Consider the following 23,027-nt stretch of genomic DNA (forward strand, 5'->3'; position numbering starts at 1 on the left):
AGTTGAAAGACAACAACCTTTTTACATACAGTTATGCTTCGAGATACATTCTGAGAAATGTGCCACTGGGCAATTCCACTGTGGTACAAATGTCAGGGGGAGTGCTCCCACAAACTCTGGCACCGAGGTCACTGATTGATGCCATCTTTGGAAACCACCACTGTATGGTGGTGCATGATCGTACTGTATTTCGATGTTAAAGGAAAAATAAAAACAACAAAGACTTCGAACCCTTACAACTTCTCCTTTGGATTCAGGCAGACTTTATAAAATCAAGTATACTCTCTTCTCTAAATATCAGTTTACATAAACTTGAAATTTTATCAGACGAATTAGGAAGAAGCAAGGGTTCTAATATTCCTGATACTAGATCAAATAAGAAAACTGGTCCAGAATCGATGGAGTACACCAAATTCACGCACTTATCCACCTACAATCCACTCCCCAGCCTGATCTTTTAAAAGTCACGGATCAGATCTCAGCCTCAAATCTTGAATGAGGGAACTGAACTTAAGACTAAAACTCATACTTTTCTCCCTGAGTCACGAGGCCCCGCCTGATCCAGCCCCTGCCTGCCTCACTTCCTACTATTCCCCTCCTCCTTCCAGTCACACCAGCCTTTGTTGTGTTCCTTTAAAAAACAAAACCAAAAACAACTACTAGTGTGTTCCTACTTCAAGGCACTTTCCTTCTTCCAGCCCCTCTTCCTGGACTGTTCTCCCCCAGATCTGTGAATGGCTGCTTCCTTTCTAGCCAGAGATGGACTTCAAATCTCTTTCTCAGGAAGGCCTTCCCTGGGCCCAGAAGCCAAATCGGCCTCTCCCTCCAAGTCGCTGTCCATGGCATTGTATTGTCCTCAAAGCTGCTATCTGAAATGATTCTGTCGACCTAATTACTTGTTTATCTGACCCCCCTCACCATAAAAATAAAATGGAAGTTCCCTGAGACTGGGACCTTGTCTGTTCTGTCCACTACCACAGAAGAGTATCCCATCCACAGTAGACAATCAATATCTGTCAAACTACTGAATAGATGAGTGAATGGAAAACAGGCTTGTTAACTTTGAAGAATTTAAAATGATTTTTAATCACAGTACAAGCAAAACTAATGTTGAGATTTTCCAATTATCTGGGTAGAATAAGATGAGAAGGTGATACAGAGCCCAGAAAACATCACACGTAATTCATTTACAACACCTACCCCACAGAATGCTTAATCCAGAAGAATACAGTTAGATGATCACCAGTAAGGAATCTGAAAGGCCTCATGCACACGTGAGTAAATATCAAAGGTCGGGTGGGGGAGGTCTGCAAAGATCAGAACTGTGTTATTTCGGACAAAGACAGGTAAAAATGACAATAGTTTTATAGCTAGTTATTTCTATTTCTGAGTAATGATGTTGGCCTAAGCTACCACATATTGGATTGTTTCATCTTTACAACAAGTGTATGCATTGGTATTGCAGGTTGAGTATCCCTAATCCAAAATGCTCCCAAATGGGAATCTTTCAGGGTGCCAACATGATACCACAAGTGGAAAATGCCACACCTGACCTCATGTGACAGATCACAGTCAAAAGGCAGGCACACTAAAAATGCTATATAAAACTACCTCCTGTTTATGTGCACAGGTAGGTGTGTATGACAAATGAATTTCATGTTTAGATACACAAAATGGGAGTCCCACCCCCAGTTATGCAGATACTCCAAACTCAAAACTGGGAACACTGGTGATCCCAAAGATTTCAGACAAGAGTTCTCAACCTGTACGACGGCCTCCACCTTGACTAGTGAGAAAACTGAGAGGGATGAAGGAACATCGTGTGCCACACACCTAGACGCCAACGTTCGCTCACCAAGTGGCCTGCTCTAGAACTCCCGCTGCTGGCACACCACCACATCACATCGCCTGGGCAAAATGACAGCTCTCATCCTCAGCCCTTACTTACTAGTGCGCCAGCTCTGTCCCTACTCACCCGCACGCTCATCCCGACGACTCTGCCACATGTCTTCCATAAGTGAGCTGGGCACCTTGGCCTCAGAGTCCACTCTCCCGCCCACCCCGAGTGGCTTCTCCATCCCTGCGCGTCTCCCCGTGGAGAGAACACATTTTAGCTTGAAGCCTAAAGAAGAGCTGCAGGGTCCCCCACCTCCAGAGCCTACGCTCCTTCAGAGCCTCACTCCCGTGCCGAGGCCAACTCACTGTCATCTGCTGGCCCGAGTTTTGTCTCCGCCCGGATTCTACCTCACCAATTCAACCAGATGTCTCTCACTTTAAATAAACTGGTGAAACAGAATGAATTCTTGAATCACATTTTGAATCCAATTTCAAATCCAGTATAACAAAACTGCAGTAATCCCTACCAGGAAAACATACTGCTATAATCAGCAGAAAGAAAATAGGAAGCAAGGTTTCAGAAGTCATGAATGAGAAAGTCACACGCACAATTCCTACAAGGACTAAATGCAAGGACATGGTATAAATGAGGAAATAAGCCGTGTCCGACTGGGTAGCAACATCAGAAAAAAATTAAACAGTCTCACCTGTTTAATGGCCTAGCGCTGCCTCAATGACACTCGGCACCCTGCTAAGCTGGCTTCTGCCTTCAATGTTTGCTCATCGATAATTATCAACTCCATAGAGATCATTTTTTTTATGGACTGTCCGTCAATCTATGATATATTTAATGGAAGCAAGTGAATAAAAACAAACTCTCCTTACAGCAACTTTAGCAAAGCCATCTATTCCAAACAAGCAACAACCATCTATCTCTATGACCTCAAGACTCCACCTTGGAACATTTCCATGCATGACATACAGCTCTGTCTTCCCCAAGAACATGGCCAGCGAAAACCAGAAGGAGATACACTCTTGTTGGTGGCAGAAATGCAGTTACACCTGACTTGCCCCTTTTCACCTCAGCGATTAATGTCTCCAAATAAAAGTGTGACAGAAGAAACATGTTCTGTGTAATTTGTATTCTGAATAAAATTGAAGGAAAGGAAAAGCCAATCCAAGGCTTCATTTACCTTGAAGACTATGAACCTGTTTGAACACAGCACCACCACAACTACTGGTAGTTCCTTACAGTGGAATAAAGCTGCCCATCAGCCAGTTCCCACGCGTCCGGAGGAGGGGAGCAGCTGCCCCGCATTTCATCAACAGTACCCACAAAGACACAGTGTGTAATCACTCAACCCCTCTTCGTGCTTTAGTTGAGTTCCCTGACACACATGAAGCAGAGGCAACCATTTATGTACCAAAGGACCTTGAGTCTGCGAATGAACCACTTCAAATATAGTCCTTTCAAGGTCTGAAAAATAGTTATTGTCAGTCACAGCCAAGACCACATTTAGAAAACGCATGCAGAGTAACTTGCAGTAGACTTTTACAACACCATTACCTTTAAAGTTTTATAGTAAATGGCTCTGTTGATTTCCAGTGGAAATAAATTTTGCTCTTCTCCTGAGCAAGCCCAGTTCACATATCGCAGCCAGTTCCCCTTCTCTGGATCAGTGGCATCGATGCACATCCATCCCAAATTCGGGTAATATACCTTGGAAATGGGGGGAAAAAAACCTTTGTTAAGACAGGAGTACTCAAGAGTGTCCCCATTTTCAATGTTCAAAACAATTCTTTTTCAATACGCATGACGACTCTATAACGCATTTCAGAGAACAAAACAAGTGACAGAGAAAAGAAAACTACCAAGTAAAACTGAAACTCAAAACCATGTAATTCCCATTAATTTTTTATTGGGGCTTGTTTCCTTTTCCCCTAAGCATAAGGAGCTATGAAATTAAAATACTTGATGATCACCAAAAGCTTTGCAAACACGTGCACGAAGAAGTGACCACGACGCTCCTTAAAGCACAGCTTAGGAATGGGAAGCTCGAGGCCGTGCCGATGGCACCAACCCCGTGCTCTCGGGGTTGCTCTGCCACTCTAGCACAAGGGCCTGGCCCGCAGGGTGACCCAAGTCAGTGGGTCTTCTTCTGGCAGGACTGACAGAGACTTCAGGAAGTAAACACACACCGTAAACCACCTACGAGGGTGACCGGGCATGATGCTCTGCAAACGCAGCCGCTCATTACCACCGGCCCCATGCAGAGCACCCATCAGGACTGAGGTGCCATGGCTCATGCTCTGGGAAGTACCAGCTCCCTCCAACAACAAATGAAAACCCAGCCCCCCTTTGAGAAGTCACATCAATCCACTCTTGCATGAAGCACCCTGATCACCCACCCTTAGACGATTTCTCCCAGAGATTCTTCCAGCAGCACTTAGTTAACATTCCTTCATTTTAAAGAACACCTATTTTTCAACAACCTTTCACTTCAATTTTTATATACGCACATACATGTAGACATTTTATTCACCAAAACTAGACTGCAAAACACCCAAGGAGGCCCTGAAAGAGAACTGCAGACAGATGTGTTCAGCAAAAGAAACAAGTTTTTTACTTTCCTTTTAGTAGGAAAGAATAGAACATAGGTACCATGACTCTTACCATGTCTCCCACCATCTGTTCCTCTCCCCTCTCCCCCCACATTAGTCACCTCCCATAACTGCACTGTTCCTTCCAGAACAAGGTGCCTGCCCCCACCTGATGTCCGGCGGGCCTGGCCAGCAGGATACAGGGGAACCTGCCGGGAGCTCATCAGGCATGATGCTCCCTGCTCACCCTCACTGGGCCCCAGCAGGCACACTGACCATTACTTCTCCTTCCACCACGTGGGAACCAAGGCTCAGAAGCCAAATAACTTTCCTTTCAAAGTCACTCACTGCAGTAAAGACAGGCTTAAACCAGGTCTGCACAACCTCTGCAACAGGGCCCTCAGTGAAACCGCACCCCTCCCTCTCCTCAGCACCCGGCCTCTCCCACCTCACCTCTCCTAGCCCTCCAGGTGCTTGGTGCAGGGACAGTATCAGCTGTCGCCTCACTGCCTTGTTCAGGGCCCGTCTCCCCCACCAGAGCATCAGCACCCTGGGAAGGCACTAGCCTTTTCTCCCATGCCAGTGCCCCAACACCTCAACCTGTGCCTGGCACACAGCAGGGAAACAATAAATGACCACCGAGTGCATAACCACCGTCATCTGATGAGCACCTACTGTGTGATGGGCACTGGCGGAAGCTGCTCTGCGGTCAGTTTATTTCATTGCCCTAAGTGCCAAGGTGCACGTTTTCACTGTTATCCAGGTACCCCGGGAGTTGATTGGAAACTTGACTGCTCACGAAACAACCCATGCACCACTCTCAAGAGGTGACCGTGTGGCCTCAGGCTCCTCACACCTCACAGCAGGCAGGCCCTACACACCCCTCCCCTTTAAAACAGAGCAGCCCCAGAACAGCACGTCACGAGAGCCAGCATCACAACGCAACTTCAAACCCAACACGCTAAGACAGCAAAAGTTGCTTTAATTTAAAATGTTTTGGAGACAGGTTTGTAATGTCTGCCAACACAGTAAAATAAGGAGAAAGGAGGAGATGGGCTTGAGTATCACCAATCCAACTTAGTTCCTTTCCACTACTTATGAGGCATTATTCCCCTGCCCCTGACAGAAAATGCCAGGGCCCAGGGATAAAGTCTGGTTTTGATGTCCCCAGTGCACGTCAGGGTCTCGCTCAGTCCCCACTGGCACACAGGCACAGCAGCAGAGATCAATGGGACTACAGGGACACACACAGCTGCCAGGAATCCCACAGCCTGGAGGAAGGGCCGCATCCACCTGCCCATACAATGGGGCCCTGCTGGAACTTCCTGGCTTTCAGGTCAGCACAGACCTTTGTGAAAGGCAAGTGTTCCAGTTGAGTGAAGCCTTTATTCATGCACAGCTCCCTGCGCTTCAAAGAGGACCAAGGCTTCTTCTGAGTCACACTGGTGTGCAAAAAGAAAATACTTAATTTTACAGAAAAAGATAAACACTTCAAATTTTTTAAGTAGGCCAACAAGGAATTTGCAAAGGAAAACAAGAGTCTAAAAATCTCATAAAAAAACTAATGATCGAAAATAATTTCAAATTAAAAGCTTTCACTTGTTAAATTGGCAAAAAAATATTTTTAAGGGAAAAACACATTGGAAGGGTTGTGTGTAAACACTCTCCCCAAGCACTGACAATCAGAGAACAAACTGGTGGAACTGTTTTGGGTAGAATTTTAGCACTATTTGACAAAAAAAAAAATCTTTTACCATATACACACGCTCTAACCAGCACACACGCTTGGAGGGATTTATTCTAATGAGACGGTTGGGCACCTGTACCAACACTGTCGTACAAGGATGTTCACAGCTGCGTGGTTTACTATGACACTATGGAATTAGCTCTGTAAGTTATGGTCCATTCATACAAGAGTACTAAGAAGACCCTTAAAAGTTATGTAAGTGATTAACTGGATTACTTCCTGTTAGACACTGCTATATCCTCAAGAATTTTTTAAATGATACATAATTTCTATAATGAAAATAAAGATAACTGGAGATTGTAGAAATCTATCAATAGATTGACCATACATTGATGACTGAATAAAGCTATTACAGAAAGAATAAATTACATGATATCATTTTTGTCTTCAACATGAATATATGAGAAAAAATTCTTCAAACTTAATGCATGAAAACACAATAATGATTTTCTCTGAAAATAATTTTAATTTTTTTTCTTTGTTCAATCTGAATTTTCTATACCTCGTCTCCACTGATATAGTAAAATCTGCATGGAAAAGAGGAAGTTGGACAGGAACGAGTACATCCTCTTTTGAACAAAAAACTAAGTCTGAATGAAGGTAACCAGGTCTAAGTTAAAATCCTGCTCCTCACACAGATTCTGACAACGAGTGAGTGCACAGCTTCCCATTCCACTGTGCTCAATCTTACAGGAAGGAACCGGGAGGAGAATGTGCTCTTGCACAATTCCCACTCGGTAGGTCAAACGCTGGTTTCCAATCAAACTAATTTCAGTGAATGACAAACAGAACCTACCTCCAAAATGTGGTCAAATTTTGCCTAATGTAACTACAAATCACTAGGCTTCAAAAGTGGCATCTGCCATCAGGCAAGGGTAGAGGAAAGAATGGAAAACCAACTCTAATTTCCTCCTTTCACACAAAGACAAAGCAAAGACAGGACAAGTTTCTACCCTCACTCAAACCTAACAAATGGAACAGGACAGGCTTCAGCAAGAAGCCTCTTTCCAGACCTGTACAAAGACCAGGAAATACTCAGCTTACTTGATCCTAACAGAAATGTTATTACATAAAATTAATGATTCTTTTTCTGACTGAATCCACGAAACGATCCCTTTTCACAGAGGAAGGGTATCTGCTTATGTACTATTAGTGCCTCTCTACCAAGCACTGGACTAGGGGCTTTGTGTGATATTTGTTTAACCTTCATAAGAATCTAGAATATAATCTATGAAATACTAAGCCACTTTTATGAACAAGGAAACCGACAATGGATTGGCAACTAGAGTAATCAAGTCACTAAAAATCAGGATTCAAACCTGGCCCCGACACCAAAATAAAACAGATCTGCAAACAGGGAATGGGGAGGGAGGTCCGCTTTTGTCCTGAGGGGAGCTCTCAGCTGACTTTCTATCTTCCCTTCCTTCAGCCCCATTGCCATCTCGGACCTCCCGACCTTATCTAGGTCAACCTTCCTTCTCTTCCATCACTAAACTCTGTGAAGCGGAGTGTTACTCTCATACCACCTAATTTCCATTCAATTTAATCCAGTAATTTTGAAATTGTTATAATCTAAACTCAAACTTTAGTACTCATACCAATTTAAGTACACATTCAAAATTATGTCTTCATATCCTTTAGAGAATATCTGTAGAACAAACTATAGCTTTATCATCTGCTACTTTGTAAGTGTATTAATTCACTTTGTAAATTTTAAAAGTTCTCAATTTATGCAAACATACCAACATTCAAATTCTCAACTGTCCACCTGCAAGGAACCAACTGACAGAAATCACTCCCAAGATTGAAGGCAACAAAGAAAACGACTCATGCTGCATCAGCTCTCAGGGTGAGAACAGGCCTGTTTCACGGGAGCCAGCTCCCCAGCAGAGTCAGCAGCAGCAAAGCCATCTCCCTTCACTGTTCTCTGACCCCGCTACATCACAGGGAAGCTGGCAGGCCAACACATCAGCCATGGAGGCAGAGACTCTCCTGGAAGCTGGGTTCCTATTTTGGTGGCCTGGAGTGCCCACACTGCCTGAGGTTCCATTTCATATTTCATCTCCCTGGAGAGCTGTTTTTCTTGACCTAAGTTCTGTTTCCCACTTACATTGTAACTCAAAAAAAAAAAAAAAAAGATTATTCTCTATACGAGCACATGTTTTTCTTCAATGTTTGGGTTCAACTAATATTTACGTACTGAGCCAGAATCCTCCATCTACTAATTTCATATACATGATTCTACGCTGCAGTCAAGCAAATTGATGAGAATAAAAAAAACAAAAGGGTAACCTCAGTTTGGTAAGAAAACATTTAATAAAAGTTATATCTCAATTATAAAGAATTTTATTAAAACTGCTACCCAGAAAATATCATGCTTTCTTTACACGTTCAAATTCCTGTCATTTTTTAATAATAGGGCTAGATATTTGCAGGTCTTATTACAGATTACAAAACTGACACCCTACAAAAGTAACTTTCTGGGGAATAAAAAATGGATCTTGGTATCAACTACTTCACTCTTCAGATTACTTTTGAGAACAGGGACTTTTTAAGAACTACTCAAATGTATCACTATTTTCTGAAATGTTCTGAACATTCTAGAATAAAGGAAGTAAGAGAATCCAGTTGGTCATGGCACATTTTACCACAAGTCTGTTACTCAGAGGACAGTTCCCAGTACAGAAGTTACTCACATAGGTGACTCTAAAATACACATTTAAAAAGTAAATAGCTTAGCCTTTCAGGCCCTCAGAGCCCGATCTAACATCCATGTCTCCGGAGCAAGCCACAATGACTAGCCCTCAATAAGTTTCAGACCTACAACTACACAAATGTTCTGAAAAATCTCAAAACACAACAGATGATCAATAAGTGCTGACTGGTTCACAACAGGCCCCCAATCAACATCTGCTGGATAAACAAAATAACTTATTCTTAGAACTCTTCAGTCATACACTCTCCCTGCAATGTTTCAGCATTCTATATAACCCTAGAAACAACCAGCAAGCGCCTCTGTGGACGTGTGCACGTGTACACTTTCTGCAGAGATTTCTGGGGTTTGCTATGGTTACAGTGTCTCCCCAAAGGTCCCCGTTTACAGACTTGGTCCCCTGGTTGGTGGTACTGGGAGGTGCCTAGTGTGAGGTCCTGAGGGTTATTAGGGTCATGCCCTCTAAAGGGAATGTGGGGCCCCGCTATCGCCTCTCTCTCTGCTCTGGCTGGAGGTCTGAGATGTGGCTGTTTTGCTCTTTTATTTTGAAGGCCAGATCTTATTTATTTGTTACTCTTAAAAATTCTTATTTTTGACTGGACTCAGACTTAGAAGTAGAAGCTCTCAGAGAGGACAGCCTGCGTCTCTTGGCAATCTGTGCCTGGCATTTTTCTTTGGTTTCTTTCATTCTCTTAGCCAAAAGTTTGGCATATTCTGCAGCCTCTTCCTTATTTTTCTTAGTACGCTGTTTCTTCAGAGCAATACGCCTGCGTTTGTGTTGCAGGACACGTGGAGTAACAAGATGCTGAATCTTCGGTGCTTTGGTCCTAGGTTTTTTACCTTCCTTGTTTAAGGGTTTTCTGACAACATATTGGCGGACATCATCTTCCTTGGATAGACTGAAAAGTTTGTGGATTCTACTAGCTCTTTGGGGCCCCAGTCTACAAGGTACAGTAGTATCCGTAAATCCAGGAATATCCTTCTCTCCTTTTTTTACAATAACCAAGTTAAGAACGCTCAGATTGGCATCCACAATGCAACCTCGAACAGATTTGCGCTTTCTCTCTCCAGTTCGCCTTGGTCTGTAACAGGAGTGCCCCTTACTCAGTAGCAGACGCACACAGCCATGGGTCAAGACACCCTGCTTCATGGGGAAGCCTTGTTTGTCGTTCCCACCACTGATTCGGACCACATAACCCTTCCGTTCTTCACCCAGAGCGTCAGCAGCAACTTCTGTGGCCATACGCTTCTCATAAAAAGTACGCAGTTTGCGTTCATCGTCCACTTCAATGAGTTTCTGGCAGCCAGTGGCTGGGAAGGAGATATTCAGCTTCATTTTGGAGCAGCTGATCTCCCACCGGCTGTTTTGCTCTTACATGTGTGCTCACCATGATGTGCTGACATTATCTGAGGGATAAGAACTCCAGAACTTGAAGCCAAAACAAACCTCTGTCTTTGCTCTTAAGTAGCCTGTCTTAGGTACTCTGTTACAGTGGTGGAAAGCAGAGAGATAGGAGGGTCTACAACGCAACGGCTTCGGAGTCCCTAGTCTCTGCCAGTGGGAAGAGAACTGCACAGGTAACCAGAATTGGCTCCTGACCCAACTCCAGGGCTACCAGCTTGAAGACATCAAGCACACCATGGGGGACAAGGATTCCTGAGCCGAAGAAAAATTTAGGTTATTTCTAGTAGTCCTTCATTCCATGACTGCACCGTGAGATGCTAGGTATTGCCAGTAGCTTATAACACGACAAAAGTTATGCACCGAGCTTTATGTCCCAGAACTTAGGACAGGGCCTGGTACGTGGTAAATGCTTAATGGACAGGCATTAAATAGGTAAATAAATATGATCCCAAAGAGATAGTCCTTTTGTACCAGACCAAGCTGAAAATCTGAGCACAGTTAACTTGCTCAGAAATATCACATAATTGTCCATATTTGAATGTCCTCATCTGTCGTTCGGTTCCTGAGAAGAATGTGACTGGCTCAGTTGTTTCTCTGACAACCAGCTCTACAGCCATTCCACTCTCAAGCACCACTCACTAAACGTGAAAGACTAGGCACCTCCGTGCTCGTTCCTACTGCTCCTCTTCCTCACACACCAGACCAGGTTCAGCATACTTTTTCCATCAAGTCACACAAAACTATTTTCTGCTCATCAGGCCACACACAGTCTCTGTTGCAACCGCTTAAGTCTGCCATTGCATGGCAAAAACAGTCACAGATAACATGTAAACAAATAAACGGAGCTATGTTCCAATAAAACTTTACTCGTGAACTAAAATTCGAATTTCACAAAATGTTCGTGTGTCACAAAACATCTGATTTTTTCCTAAAAACCCTCAGTAGCTCCAGGGCTAAAACACAGGTGGCAGGTTGGATTTCCAAAGATCCAGACCTTTCCTAAGGGGCTGCTCTGACATAGGTTTAGAAGCTAGAAAGCACCCTAAGGCCTCGGTGGCCCTTTCTGAAAGAAGGTTCTGCAGAACTAGCTGGCTGAATTCTCTCCACTGTTTTCTTCTTGCCTGCAATTTACCTTAAAAGTGACTTGAAATTAAAATAATTGAGATAGCGAGGGTTATGGCACTCACGTGCTAATATTTAATCATAATAGTGATGACTAATAAATGGTTTCACTTTTTTAAGAAATTAGTCTTCTCATTGGAGAGGCCGTTTCTCTGTCAAGATTAACTGACATGCAGTTCTGCTTCTTCCCTCTGTCCTCCTGACTCAAATCCTGCCTGAATGAATACAATGCGAACGGAGACAGTGAACCATCAGATTTCACTCATAAGAAAGATTTTTTTTAAAAAACTTTTTATTAGGGGCTGGAGATATAGCTCAGTGGGTAGATTGCTTGCCTCGCACACACAAGGCCCTGGGTTCAATCCCCAGCACCACAAAAAAAAAACAAAACAACAAAAATACCTTTTTATTAAAAAGAGCCAGGTGTGGTGATGCACTCGGCATGTGTGAGAGACATTTAAAAAGCAGGCAGAAAAGCAGAGTTAAAAGGACGTGCACCAAGATGTTCACGGTGGTTACACATTCACAGTGGTCACAGATGGTGTCAGGAGTTGGAATAATGTTTCCCTTCTTGTTTATTTATCTGTACTCTTTATCTTATTATGTAATGAGCATATATATGTACATATATTTTTTTTTAATTTTTTAAAGTCCTATTAGCATGTACACCACCAAAAGTGAGCCCTAACATAAACCATGAACTGTGGTTGATAATCATGTGTCAAGGTCTGTTCAACAACTGTAATGAGTGGCCCAGCCAGGTGTGAGGTGCTAGTAGTGGGGAAGGCCATGTATGCAGAATGTGGGTGTGGGAAGGGTTAAGGTTTGACCGCTCTCCCAAAAGATGTGTTGGAAACCCAGTCCCCAAAGCAACAGTGTTGAGAGGCACAGTCTCATGGGATAATGCAAGTTCAAGGCCCTACAGTGCTTCCCACCATGTTATGATGCAGCAAGAAACCCTTCACCATGCAGTTCCTTGATCTTAGACTTCTCAGCCTCCAGAACTGAGTCAATAAAAATCTACAAATTACCCCGTCTGTGTTATTTTATTATGGCAGCACGAAACGATTAAGATAGAAACTTTTCTAAATTTTCGTGTCAACTTTTCTGTGCACCTAAAACTGCCATAAAAAAATAAAGTCACTTTAACAAACGAATGTATTAAAAGAATTCTTATTCAAGCAATTCAAAAGTTCTGCTCAGATCCAAGATGGCAGCCTAGAGGGAGACTGCACCCCCAGTCGCTCCAGAACCCAGGAGTTAAGAAGGGGAGGCATTGAGAGACCCGGACTGAAATAGAGCCACGGGTGAGTCTGCCCACTGGGTAAAGCTCGGTCCGGGTGGCAGGCCCAGATAGAGGTGGCTTATCGGAGCCGGGCAGGGCAGCTAGAGTCATCCACAGGCAGCAGTGCGCACTCCGGCGGTGGGCCCCGCCCACACAGCCAGCTTCTCCAGGTTCTCGGAACGGAACTGGCCCGCTAGTGAGAGCCTTTCTGACCAGAACAAGCTCCGAGTCCCGGAGCCACTGCAGCGCAGCATACTCCGGCAACGAACCAACGGAGAGCCTCCATCCACAAGCAGCCTCTGGGATCAGGGCAAGGCAGCCAGAGACCTCTTCAGGCGGCTCTGCCCGCTCCGGCTGCAGGCTCTCTTCAGGGGGCGATCCAAGATGGCGGCCTAGAGGGAGACTGCACCCCCAGTCGCTCCAGAACCCAGGAATTAAGAAGGGGAGGCATTGAGAGACTCGGACTGAAATAGAGCCACGGGTGAGTCTGCCCACTGGGTAAAGCTCAGCCCGGGTGGCAGGCCCAGATAGAGGTGGCTTATTGGAGCCGGGCAGGGCAGCTAGAGTCTTCCCAAGGTAGCCTTCCACACTCCGGCAGTGGGCTCCTCCCACACGGCCAGCTGCACAGTGCAGGCCCACAGTGAGAGCATTTCCGCACAGAGCCAGTTCCAAACCGTGGAACCAGTAGGGGGCTAGGGGCAGTTTTCTTCGGATGAGCTGCTTTATCAGATTCCTCCAAGACATCAGGCTACTGAAGGCTGGGAGGTGATACACTGGAAATCTACCGGGACACTATAAGCCAATAGCGGAAAACTGCAATATCTCAGGGTCCCACTGACAACTGACCAATATGAGAAAACAAGGGAAGAAAATGTCCCAAACAAACCTAGATACTACATCAATAAAATCCAATGACAGCACAGCAGAAGAAATGTCAGAAAGGGAGGTCAGAATGTACGTAATTAAAACGATCAGGGAAGCTAATGAGGAGATGAAAGAGCAAATGCAGGCATTGAAGGAGGAGATGAAAGAGCAAATGCAGGCATTAAATGATCGCACCAATCAACAGTTAAAAGACCAAATACGGGAAGCAAGAGATCATTTCAATAAAGAGTTAGAGATACTGAAAAAAAACCAAACTGAAATCCTTGAAATGAAGGAAACAATAAACCAAGTTAAAAACTCCATAGAAAGCATAACCAATAGGATAGAACACCTGGAAGACAGAACCTCAGATATTGAAGACAAATTATTTAATCTTGAAAGCAAAGTTGGCCAAACAGAAAAGATGGTAAGAAATCATGAACAGAATCTACAAGAATTATGGGATATCATGAAAAGGCCAAATTTAAGAATTATTGGGATTGAGGAAGGCTTAGAGAAACAAACCAAAGGAATGAACAATCTATTCAATGAAATAATAACAGAAAATTTCCCAAATCTGAAGAATGAAATGGAAAACCAAGTACAAGAGGCTTATAGAACTCCAAACATACAAAATTACAACAGACCCACACCAAGGCACATTATTATGAAAATACCTAACATACAAAATAAAGACAGAATTTTAAAGGCCGCGAGAGAAAAGAATCAAATTACATTCAGAGGGAAACCAATAAGAATATCAGCAGATTTTTTCAATCCAGACCCTAAAAGCTAGAAGGGCCTGGAACAACATATACCAAGCCCTGAAAGAAAACGGATGCCAACCAAGAATCTTATACCCAGCAAAACTTACCTTCAAATTTGACGATGAAATAAGATCCTTCCATGATAAACAAAAGCTAAAGGAATTTACAAAAAGAAAGCCAGCATTACAGAACATTCTCAGCAAAATATTCCATGAGGAAGAGATGAAAAACAACGATGCAAATCAGCAACAGGAGGCGCTAGCCTAAAGGAATAGCCAAATAAAGGAGAAACCAAATCATGTCAAAAACAAATATGAGTCAATTGACTGGGAATACAAATCATATCTCAATAATAACCCTGAATGTTAATGGCCTGAATTCATCAATCAAAAGACACAGACTGGCAGATTGGATTAAAAAGAAAAATCCAACAATATGCTGCCTGCAAGAGACTCATCTCATAGAAAGAGATACCCATAGACTAAAGGTGAAAGGATGGGGAAAAACATACCATGCACACGGACACAGCAAAAAAGCTGGAGTATCCATCCTCATCTCAGATAATGTGGACTTCAAACCAAAACTAGTCAGAAGGGATAAAGAAGGACATTACATGCTGCTTAAGGGAAGCATAAATCAGCAAGAAATAACAATCATAAATATCTATGCCCCGAACACTGGCTCATCCACGTACGTCAAACAAATCCTTCTCAATTACAGAAATCAAATAGACCACAACACAATAATACTAGGCGATTTTAACACACCTCTCTCACCACTGGATAGATCGTCCAAACGAAAATTGAATAAAGAAACTATAGATCTCAACAACACAATCAGCAATTTAGACTTAACGGACATATATAGAATATACCATCCAACAAAGAACGAATACACTTTCTTCTCAGCAGCACATGGATCCTTCTCTAAAATAGACCATATTTTATGCCACAAAGCTACTGTTAGCAAATACAAGAAGATAGAGATACTACCTTGTACTCTATCAGATCATAATGGATTGAAATTAGAAATAAATGACAGAATAAAAAACAAACTTCTCCAATACCTGGAGACTAAATAATACACTATTATATGATGAATGGATAACAGAAGACATCAGGCGGGAAATAAAAAAATTCTTAGAAGTAAACGGGAACAAAGACACATCATATCAAATCTCTGGGACACTATGAAAGCAGTACTTAGAGGAAGATTTATTTCATGGGGTGCATTCAAAAAAAGAAGTAGAAATCAACAAATAAACGACTTAACACTACAGCTCAAAGCACTAGAAAAAGAAGAGCAGACCAATACCAAAAGTAGTAGAAGACAGGAAATAGTTAAAATCAGAGCCAAAATCAACGAAATCGAAACAAAAGAAACAATCGGAAAAATTAACAAAATAAATAGTTGGTTCTTTGAAAAAATAAATAAAATTGATAAACCCTTAGCCACACTAACAAAGAGAAAGAGGGAGAAAACTCAAATTACTAAAATTCGGAATGAACAAGGAAACATCACAACAGACACGAGTGAAATACAAAACATAATTAGAAGCTATTTCGAAAATCTATACTCCAACAAAACAGAAAACCTCGAAGACATCAACAAATTTCTAGAGACATATGAACTACCTAAACTGAATGAGGAGGACATACACAACTTAAATAAACCAATTTCAAGCAATGAAATAGAAGAGGTCATCAAAAGCCTACCAACAAAGAAAAGTCCAGGACCAGATGGGTTCTCAGCCGAGTTCTACAAAACCTTTAAAGAAGAGCTCATTCCAATACTCCTCAAACTATTCCATGAAATAGAAGAGGAGGGAACCCTACCAAACTCGTTCTATGAAGCCAATATCACCCTGATACCTAAACCAGACAGAGACACATCGAGGAAAGAAAATTTCAGACCAATATCCTTAATGAACGTCGATGCAAAAATTCTCAACAAAATTTTAGCAAATCGCATACAAATATATATTAAAAAGATAGTGCACCACGATCAAGTGGGGTTTATCCCAGGGATGCAAGGTTGGTTCAACATTCGGAAATCAATAAATGTCATTCACCATATCAACAGACTTAAAGTTAAGAATCACATGATTATTTCAATAGATGCAGAAAAAGCATTTGATAAAATACAACATCCCTTCATGCTCAAAACACTAGAAAAAACTGGGGTAGTGGGAACATTCCTTAACATTATAAAGGCAATCTACGCTAAGCCCATGGCTAATATCATTCTAAATGGTGAAAAACTGAAAGCGTTCCCCCTAAAAACTGGAACAAGGCAGGGATGCCCTCTTTCACCACTTCTATTCAACATCGTCCTTGAGACTCTAGCCAGAGCAATCAGACAAACGAAAGAAATTAAAGGGATACGAATAGGAAAAGAAGAACTCAAACTATCCCTGTTCGCTGACGACATGATTATATATTTAGAGGAACCTGGAAATTCCACCAGAAAACTTTTAGAACTCATAAGTGAATTCAGTAAAGTAGCAGGTTACAAGATCAATGCTCATAAATCCAATGCATTTTTATACATAAGTGATGAATCTTCAGAAAGAGAAATTAGGAAAACTACCCCATTCACAATAGCATCGAAAAAAATAAAATACTTGGGAATCAATCTCACAAAAGACGTGAAAGACCTCTACAATGAGAACTACAGAACACTAAAGAAAGAAATTAAAGAAAACCTTAGAAGATGGAAAGATCTCCCATGTTCCTGGATAGGCAGAATTAATATTGTCAAAATGGCTATACTACCTAAAGTGCTATACAGATTCAATGCAATTCCAATTAAAATCCCAATGATGTACCTTGCAGAAATAGAGCAAGCAATTATGAAATTCATCTGGAAGAATAAAAAACCTAGAATAGCTAAAGCAATCCTCAGTAGCAAGAGCGAAGCAGGGGGTATTGCAATACCAGATCTTCAACTCTACTACAAAGCAATAGTAACAAAAACGGCATGGTATTGGTACCAAAATAGACAGGTAGATCAATGGTACAGAATAGAGGACATGGACACAAACCCAAATAAATACAATTTTCTCATACTAGACAAAGGTTCCAACAATATGCAATGGAGAAAAGATAGCCTCTTCAACAAATGGTGCTGGGAAAACTGGAAAACCATATGCAATAGAATGAAATTAAACCCCTATCTCTCACCCTACACAAAACTCAACTCAAAATGGATCAAGGACCTCGGAATCAGACCAGAGACCCTGCATCTTATAGAAGAAAAAGTAGGTCCAAATCTTCAACTTGTTGGCTTAGGATCAGACTTCCTTAACAGGACTCCCATAGCACAAGAAATAAAAGCAAGAATCAACAACTGGGATAGATTCAAACTTAAAAGCTTTCTCTCAGCAAAGGAAACTATCAGAAATGTGAAGAGACAGCCTACAGAGTGGGAGAATATCTTTGCCAACCATACCTCAGATAGAGCGCTAATTTCCAGAATCTATAAAGAACTCAAAAAACTCTACACCAAGAATACAAATAATCCAATCGACAAATGGGCTAAGGAAATGAACAGACACTTCACAGAAGAAGATGTACAAGTAATCAACAGATATATGAAAAAATGTTCAACATCCCTAGTAATAAGGGAAATGCAAATCAAAACTACCCTAAGATTTCATCTCATCCCAATTAGAATGGCGATTATCAAGAATACAAGCAACAATAGGTGTTGGCGAGGATGTGGTGAAAAAGGAACACTCATACATTGCTGGTGGGGTTGCAAATTAGTGCAGCCACTCTGGAAAGCAGTGTGGAGATTCCTCAGAAAGCTTGGAATGGAAACACCATTTGACCCAGCTATCCCACTCCTTGGCCTATACCCAAAGGACTTAAAATCAGCATACTACAGAGATACAGCCACATCAATGTTCATTGCTGCTCAATTCACCATAGCCAGATTGTGGAACCAACCTAGATGCCCTTCAGTTGATGAATGGATAAAGAAACTGTGGCATATTTATACAATGGAATATTACTCCGCAATGAAGAATGATAAAATTATGGCATTTGTAGGCAAATGGTCGAAATTGGAGAATATCATGCTAAGTGAGATAAGCCAATCTCAAAAACTAAAGGACGAATGATCTCGCTGATAAGCGGATGAGGACATATAATGGGGGGTGGGAGGGGCTAGCATTAGGTTTAGGGTTAGGTTTAGAGTTAGGCTAAGGAGAGCGGTAAGAATGAAGGAAAGAAGGACTGTGTAGAGGGAAAAGAGGGGTGGGAGGGGTGGGGGCGAGGGGAAAAATAAAATAAACATCATTACCCTATGTAAACATAAAAAAAATAATAAAAAATAAATAAAAAAAAAAAGAATAAAAAAAAAAAAAAAAGTTCTGCTCACTGGAAGCAATTTAAGCCCCATAAAAGTGAATGAAGAGGAGGGCTTTTATCAGAAGTGGTTTCGAAACACTGCAGATTGCGCAACAGGCATGGTGGCTGGGGTGGCTGGGAGGCAGGCGTAAGCAGCCCCACCCTCCGGTTCACTTACATTCCCCACAGAAACAGCAAAGAATGCCTCTCCTCTCCTGAGCGCCTGTTTTGTATATTCATCCTGAGGATACTCTACGGTTCTTCTTCTGTTATTTCTGATTCAACAGAATGTTTTCAGTGAAGCTTAGAGGACTTAGTCCAGGTTAGTTCATCAAGCAATTTAACACTTTGTCTTAGATTAGCTTTAAAATAAAAAAAGTTCTAGCTGACATATAAGACCCTGCCATCTAAAGATAAGCCAGTTTAAGGGGCCCCGATGGAAGAACAAATGTCAAGATGAGACTCTGAAGATAAGCACTTTGTTATATTAGTCAGAGGCATTCTGACGCACATCCAGGACAAGCCCAGAAACGGAATAAATTAATGGGAAAATACTACATTTTATCTTGATTTTCAATTCTTCATAAGAAATACAGTATAATCTCTATTTCCTATACTTCACCATATGCAGACTTACATATCATGTGCATGTGTGTATATACTTTTATTTTAATGGGAGTTTAAAATAACGAAAGGCTTAAAGTCTTTTATATCAAACACATACCTTATAGGGGGAACTAAGCGAATGAGATCCTACTGTTATAATTGCTGGAAAAGAAAGCCAGCCTTCCCCGCTCCAGATCAGCCATGGACGCCACCAGCCCCAGGCCCAATGGACACTGTTCCTCCTTCTGAAGACAGCAACAGTCAGGACAGTGGGGAATTTGGCCCTGACAACAGGCATATATTTAACCAGAACAATCACAATTTTGGTGGACCACCCGATAATTTTGTAGTGGGGCCAGTGAACCAGTTTGACTATCGGGTGAAAGATACTTTGTTGCTTTAATATCCTAGATGTACATGTAATCCATTTTTGAAGCATCTCATCAAGAATACCTAAGATATGTGTTTCACTTTTCAGAGGTGTACAGATAAGCAGGTACAGTGTCTCAGAAAACTTACCAATTTTTGAGGATTAAAATTATTATATTTTTATTTTCTGAACTTTTTATTCAATTAGGAAAACAGTATAAGACTCATTAGGGGAAATTTTCAGTACAATTTTTAAAATGTGTAAATTCAATAGTTATATGATGCTTTGTTTCTAATTTCAAAGTAACATATTTAAATGTTGAATAAGTTTAGAAAATAAAAAAAAAAAAATTGAAAAAAAAAAAGAAAGCCAGCCTTGACAACTAAATTCTTAAATCTGACTGAAGAGAACTGGCACTATCATAAGAACTCACAAACTGTGACTAGTATGAAAGTACAAGTATCTTAAATTAACAATGGGGTGGTAACAAGTTCACAGTGGAAATAAGTCTCTAGTATCTCATGATTCCAAATCACAATTTTTCAACAACCTACTATCAAATCAGAAAATGTATGAATTCAGTGCAAATCAATCTTAAAAGTCATATGAGGCAGGAGTAATCATTCACACATTACACCCAAAAATATCCAATTGTTAATTGGGTAAAATAGGCACCATTAACTTAAACTTACTATGAATGGCATTTTTCAAGCTTGGCATTACATACAAAGAACTAGAATAAGAAATTGCTGGTACCTTGACATTAACCTCACTAAGATTAGTGCTAACCTGGTAGATCATGTTGGTTAGTTTCCCTTTAAAAACTTTTAAAATTTTAAAGTGCAGTTTTTTGTGGAGCATCATTTTGTGTGAAGACGTTTTTAATGAGGCAGACACTATCTTCAGTAATTAAGACTTTTTTGCCTGGGCAGTTTTCCTACAATTACAAAGTTCTCTCACCTTAGAAATGGTTGAAAACAAAATGCAAGGCCCCTAATGGTAGACCCTCAAAATCCTAAAGCCCCTGGGTTAGTTCTCAAGAGGTGCATTACAAAAGATTCACAAGAAACAAACCCAAAATATGGAGAAATATCAGACCAAGTTAAGTACACTAGGCTATGGCCTTGAAAAAGACAGCCACACCTCAGGCCTCCCAGTGCCCAGAGCTTGGAGGGGAAATGCCCAGCATTTCCCAGTCATGTTTTGCTTTCGGACTTTCACATGTTAATATGTGAGAAGCAGATGTGATTCAATTTAAGACAACCTGATAGGAATGCTTATCGTTCAAAAAACTTAACTTGCTTTTAAATGAGTCACACCACAACCCACAAGGCTCTGGTCTGAACTACAATCAACATTAGTGCAGAATTTCCACACAACACCCACAGAATGACATCAACAAAATTTTGTCTTCTCAACTATCCTAATGTGATTTCTTTTAGTATCCCTGTTGTTTAAATTGAGGATTTTACAGCTGAGGTCAAGTACCCTGCTCAAAATCATGAAGTTAGAAGCAGTATCTAAGCCCAGGTAATGGACGACCACAATTTTAACTGCCCCACTTCCAGGCGGGACAGGTGGATTCTGGCTCTGCAGCTGTACCCCTCAAGCCTGGGCCTGCAGAGGCTGTGCCTCTGTGTCCTGGCTGCTTCTCCTTCAAAAGGAGCCTGCTACTGCCCTGCTCCATCTTCCAGAAGTATTGTGAGATCACAGAATGAATGAAATTTTTTTGAAAAATTAAACTTTCTAGTGTTGTATGCTAAACAAATATTCCAAGAATACAAAAATTACTTTCTGAAACATAAGAGAGAAACCAGTGTTTTCTCTGCAGCCACTTGGTACATAAAGTGACAAGTCACCACACAGGAAGTCGAGGTCTTGGTTACAAAGCAAAACACCTGGACTGGCAATGTAAAAAAACATATCTGACATTATTGTTGAGGACAGTCAAGCAGGTTCAAATACAAAAACATGTATCAGTAGAAGACTCTACCCAGAAAATACATTTTCTCTTTAATAAAAATATTCTTCATTTTAAAGACCATATTAAAATGATTATTTCAAGTTCAAAATGTGAAAACCTGAGAGAACAGGATCATGTCTTTAAAATGTACAGAACTCTGATAAACAAAGAACCAGAATTCTTTCTTACCTCCCACATGTATACATTATTCTTAACCTGAGATCTTTTTTTCTTATCACCAACAAATGGCCCAAACTTTTTGCCTTTTAAAATTGGTTTAGTGGCCCAGACACCTAGAAAATAAAATCAATATTTTTATAATGTATTGTGATTATTTTAAAGATTGAAAGCATTGAATGAAGTCAATTCAGTCTCACACAATTGTTAAAAAGCTAGATTCCCTAAAAGTAAGATAATGTTAATCAACTGATATCACATTAAATCACATTATATCAAATCCTCAATGGGGATTTGTATTTTATTCTTTATACTTTTCAATATTTTCTAAATAGGCTTAAAGAACCTGGATTGTGTTACAACCAGAAAAAAAAGTTTTATATTTAAATTTTCCATGTAAGACTGCTCACGTAGTACAATCACAAACACTTGGAAAACAATCACAACTGAAGAGAAAAAAACATTAGAATGGAATAAAACTAAAAACAATTTAAACTTTATATGCCAAGCATGGTGGTGCACTTTCTTCCCCACAACTCAGGAGGCTGAGGCAGAAGGATCAACAGGTTCAAAGCCAGCCTCAGCAACTTAGTGAGACCCTGTCTCAAAAAATAAAAAGGACTGGGGATGTGGCTCAGTGGTACAGTGTTCCCGGGTTCAAACCCTAGTATCAAAACATAAGCAAATAATAAACTTTTCATTTTGCATTTCTACAGATTTCAAAATGTCTCCACTAAACATGACTTGTTTTTATAAAGAATTAAAAATGTAGTTTTATGAGCAAATATTCTTGATGTTCATTTGTTTAATTAAAGTGGAAAACCCTCTTCTCTCTAGCTAGGGTTCCTGAAAATGTAACTACTGAGACCACTTCTTTTTCAGACTTTCAAACAACCAAAACGTTTGCCCATCCAGGTATGCCTAGCATTGTCTCTATCTTCTATGCACAGACCACAAGCAAACGGATATAATGAAAAGATCAATGGTGAAATGGCAGGAGCCCAGCCTGGGAGTCCAGAGATCAGGCACCCAGGACCACTCTGTATGGGCTCCCTCATCTTCCAACCTGTTTCCTCGTGTACAGAATCGGGTAGAGGGTGGGCCAGTCCCGTCCTGCTAGGATGCATGAATTTCACTTTTTTGTATGTCTGCTATGAACTGCATTTGATAACATTGCTAGCGATATGTTGAGCTATAAAACCAATTACTTTCACTTATA

At 41.2% G+C, this 23,027-nt stretch overlaps 2 protein-coding genes across 7 annotated transcripts in view; both read right to left on the reverse strand.

The window, feature by feature from the left end:
* The window catches only part of Prdm2 (PR/SET domain 2), a 117,604-nt gene that overhangs the window by 64,642 nt on the left and 29,935 nt on the right, over nucleotides 1–23,027 (reverse strand). For 5 of the 6 annotated variants that reach the window (XM_047542842.1, XM_047542884.1, XM_047542849.1 and 2 more), the window contains 2 exons: nucleotides 21,821–21,924; nucleotides 3,404–3,556 (listed from right to left, as the gene is read on the reverse strand). In XM_047542842.1, the coding sequence (XP_047398798.1) occupies nucleotides 3,404–3,556; nucleotides 21,821–21,924 (257 nt within the window). The remainder of the gene's footprint in view (nucleotides 1–3,403; nucleotides 3,557–21,820; nucleotides 21,925–23,027) is intronic. The other variant, XM_047542876.1, reaches the window with a different exon arrangement.
* On the reverse strand, nucleotides 9,447–10,252 carry LOC124978945 (40S ribosomal protein S6-like). The gene has a single exon (XM_047542926.1). The coding sequence runs from the start codon at nucleotides 10,231–10,233 to the stop codon at nucleotides 9,484–9,486; it is 750 nt and encodes a 249-aa protein (XP_047398882.1). The 5' UTR covers nucleotides 10,234–10,252; the 3' UTR covers nucleotides 9,447–9,483.

The sequence above is a fragment of the Sciurus carolinensis genome, chromosome 1 (assembly GCF_902686445.1).
Source record: "Sciurus carolinensis chromosome 1, mSciCar1.2, whole genome shotgun sequence".
NCBI lineage: Eukaryota > Metazoa > Chordata > Mammalia > Rodentia > Sciuridae > Sciurus > Sciurus carolinensis.

What these genes read in the sequence shown, in the direction of transcription:
- LOC124978945 (XM_047542926.1), bottom strand. Translation starts at nt 10,233, where the DNA reads ATGAAGCTGAATATCTCCTTCCCAGCCACTGGCTGCCAGAAACTCATT.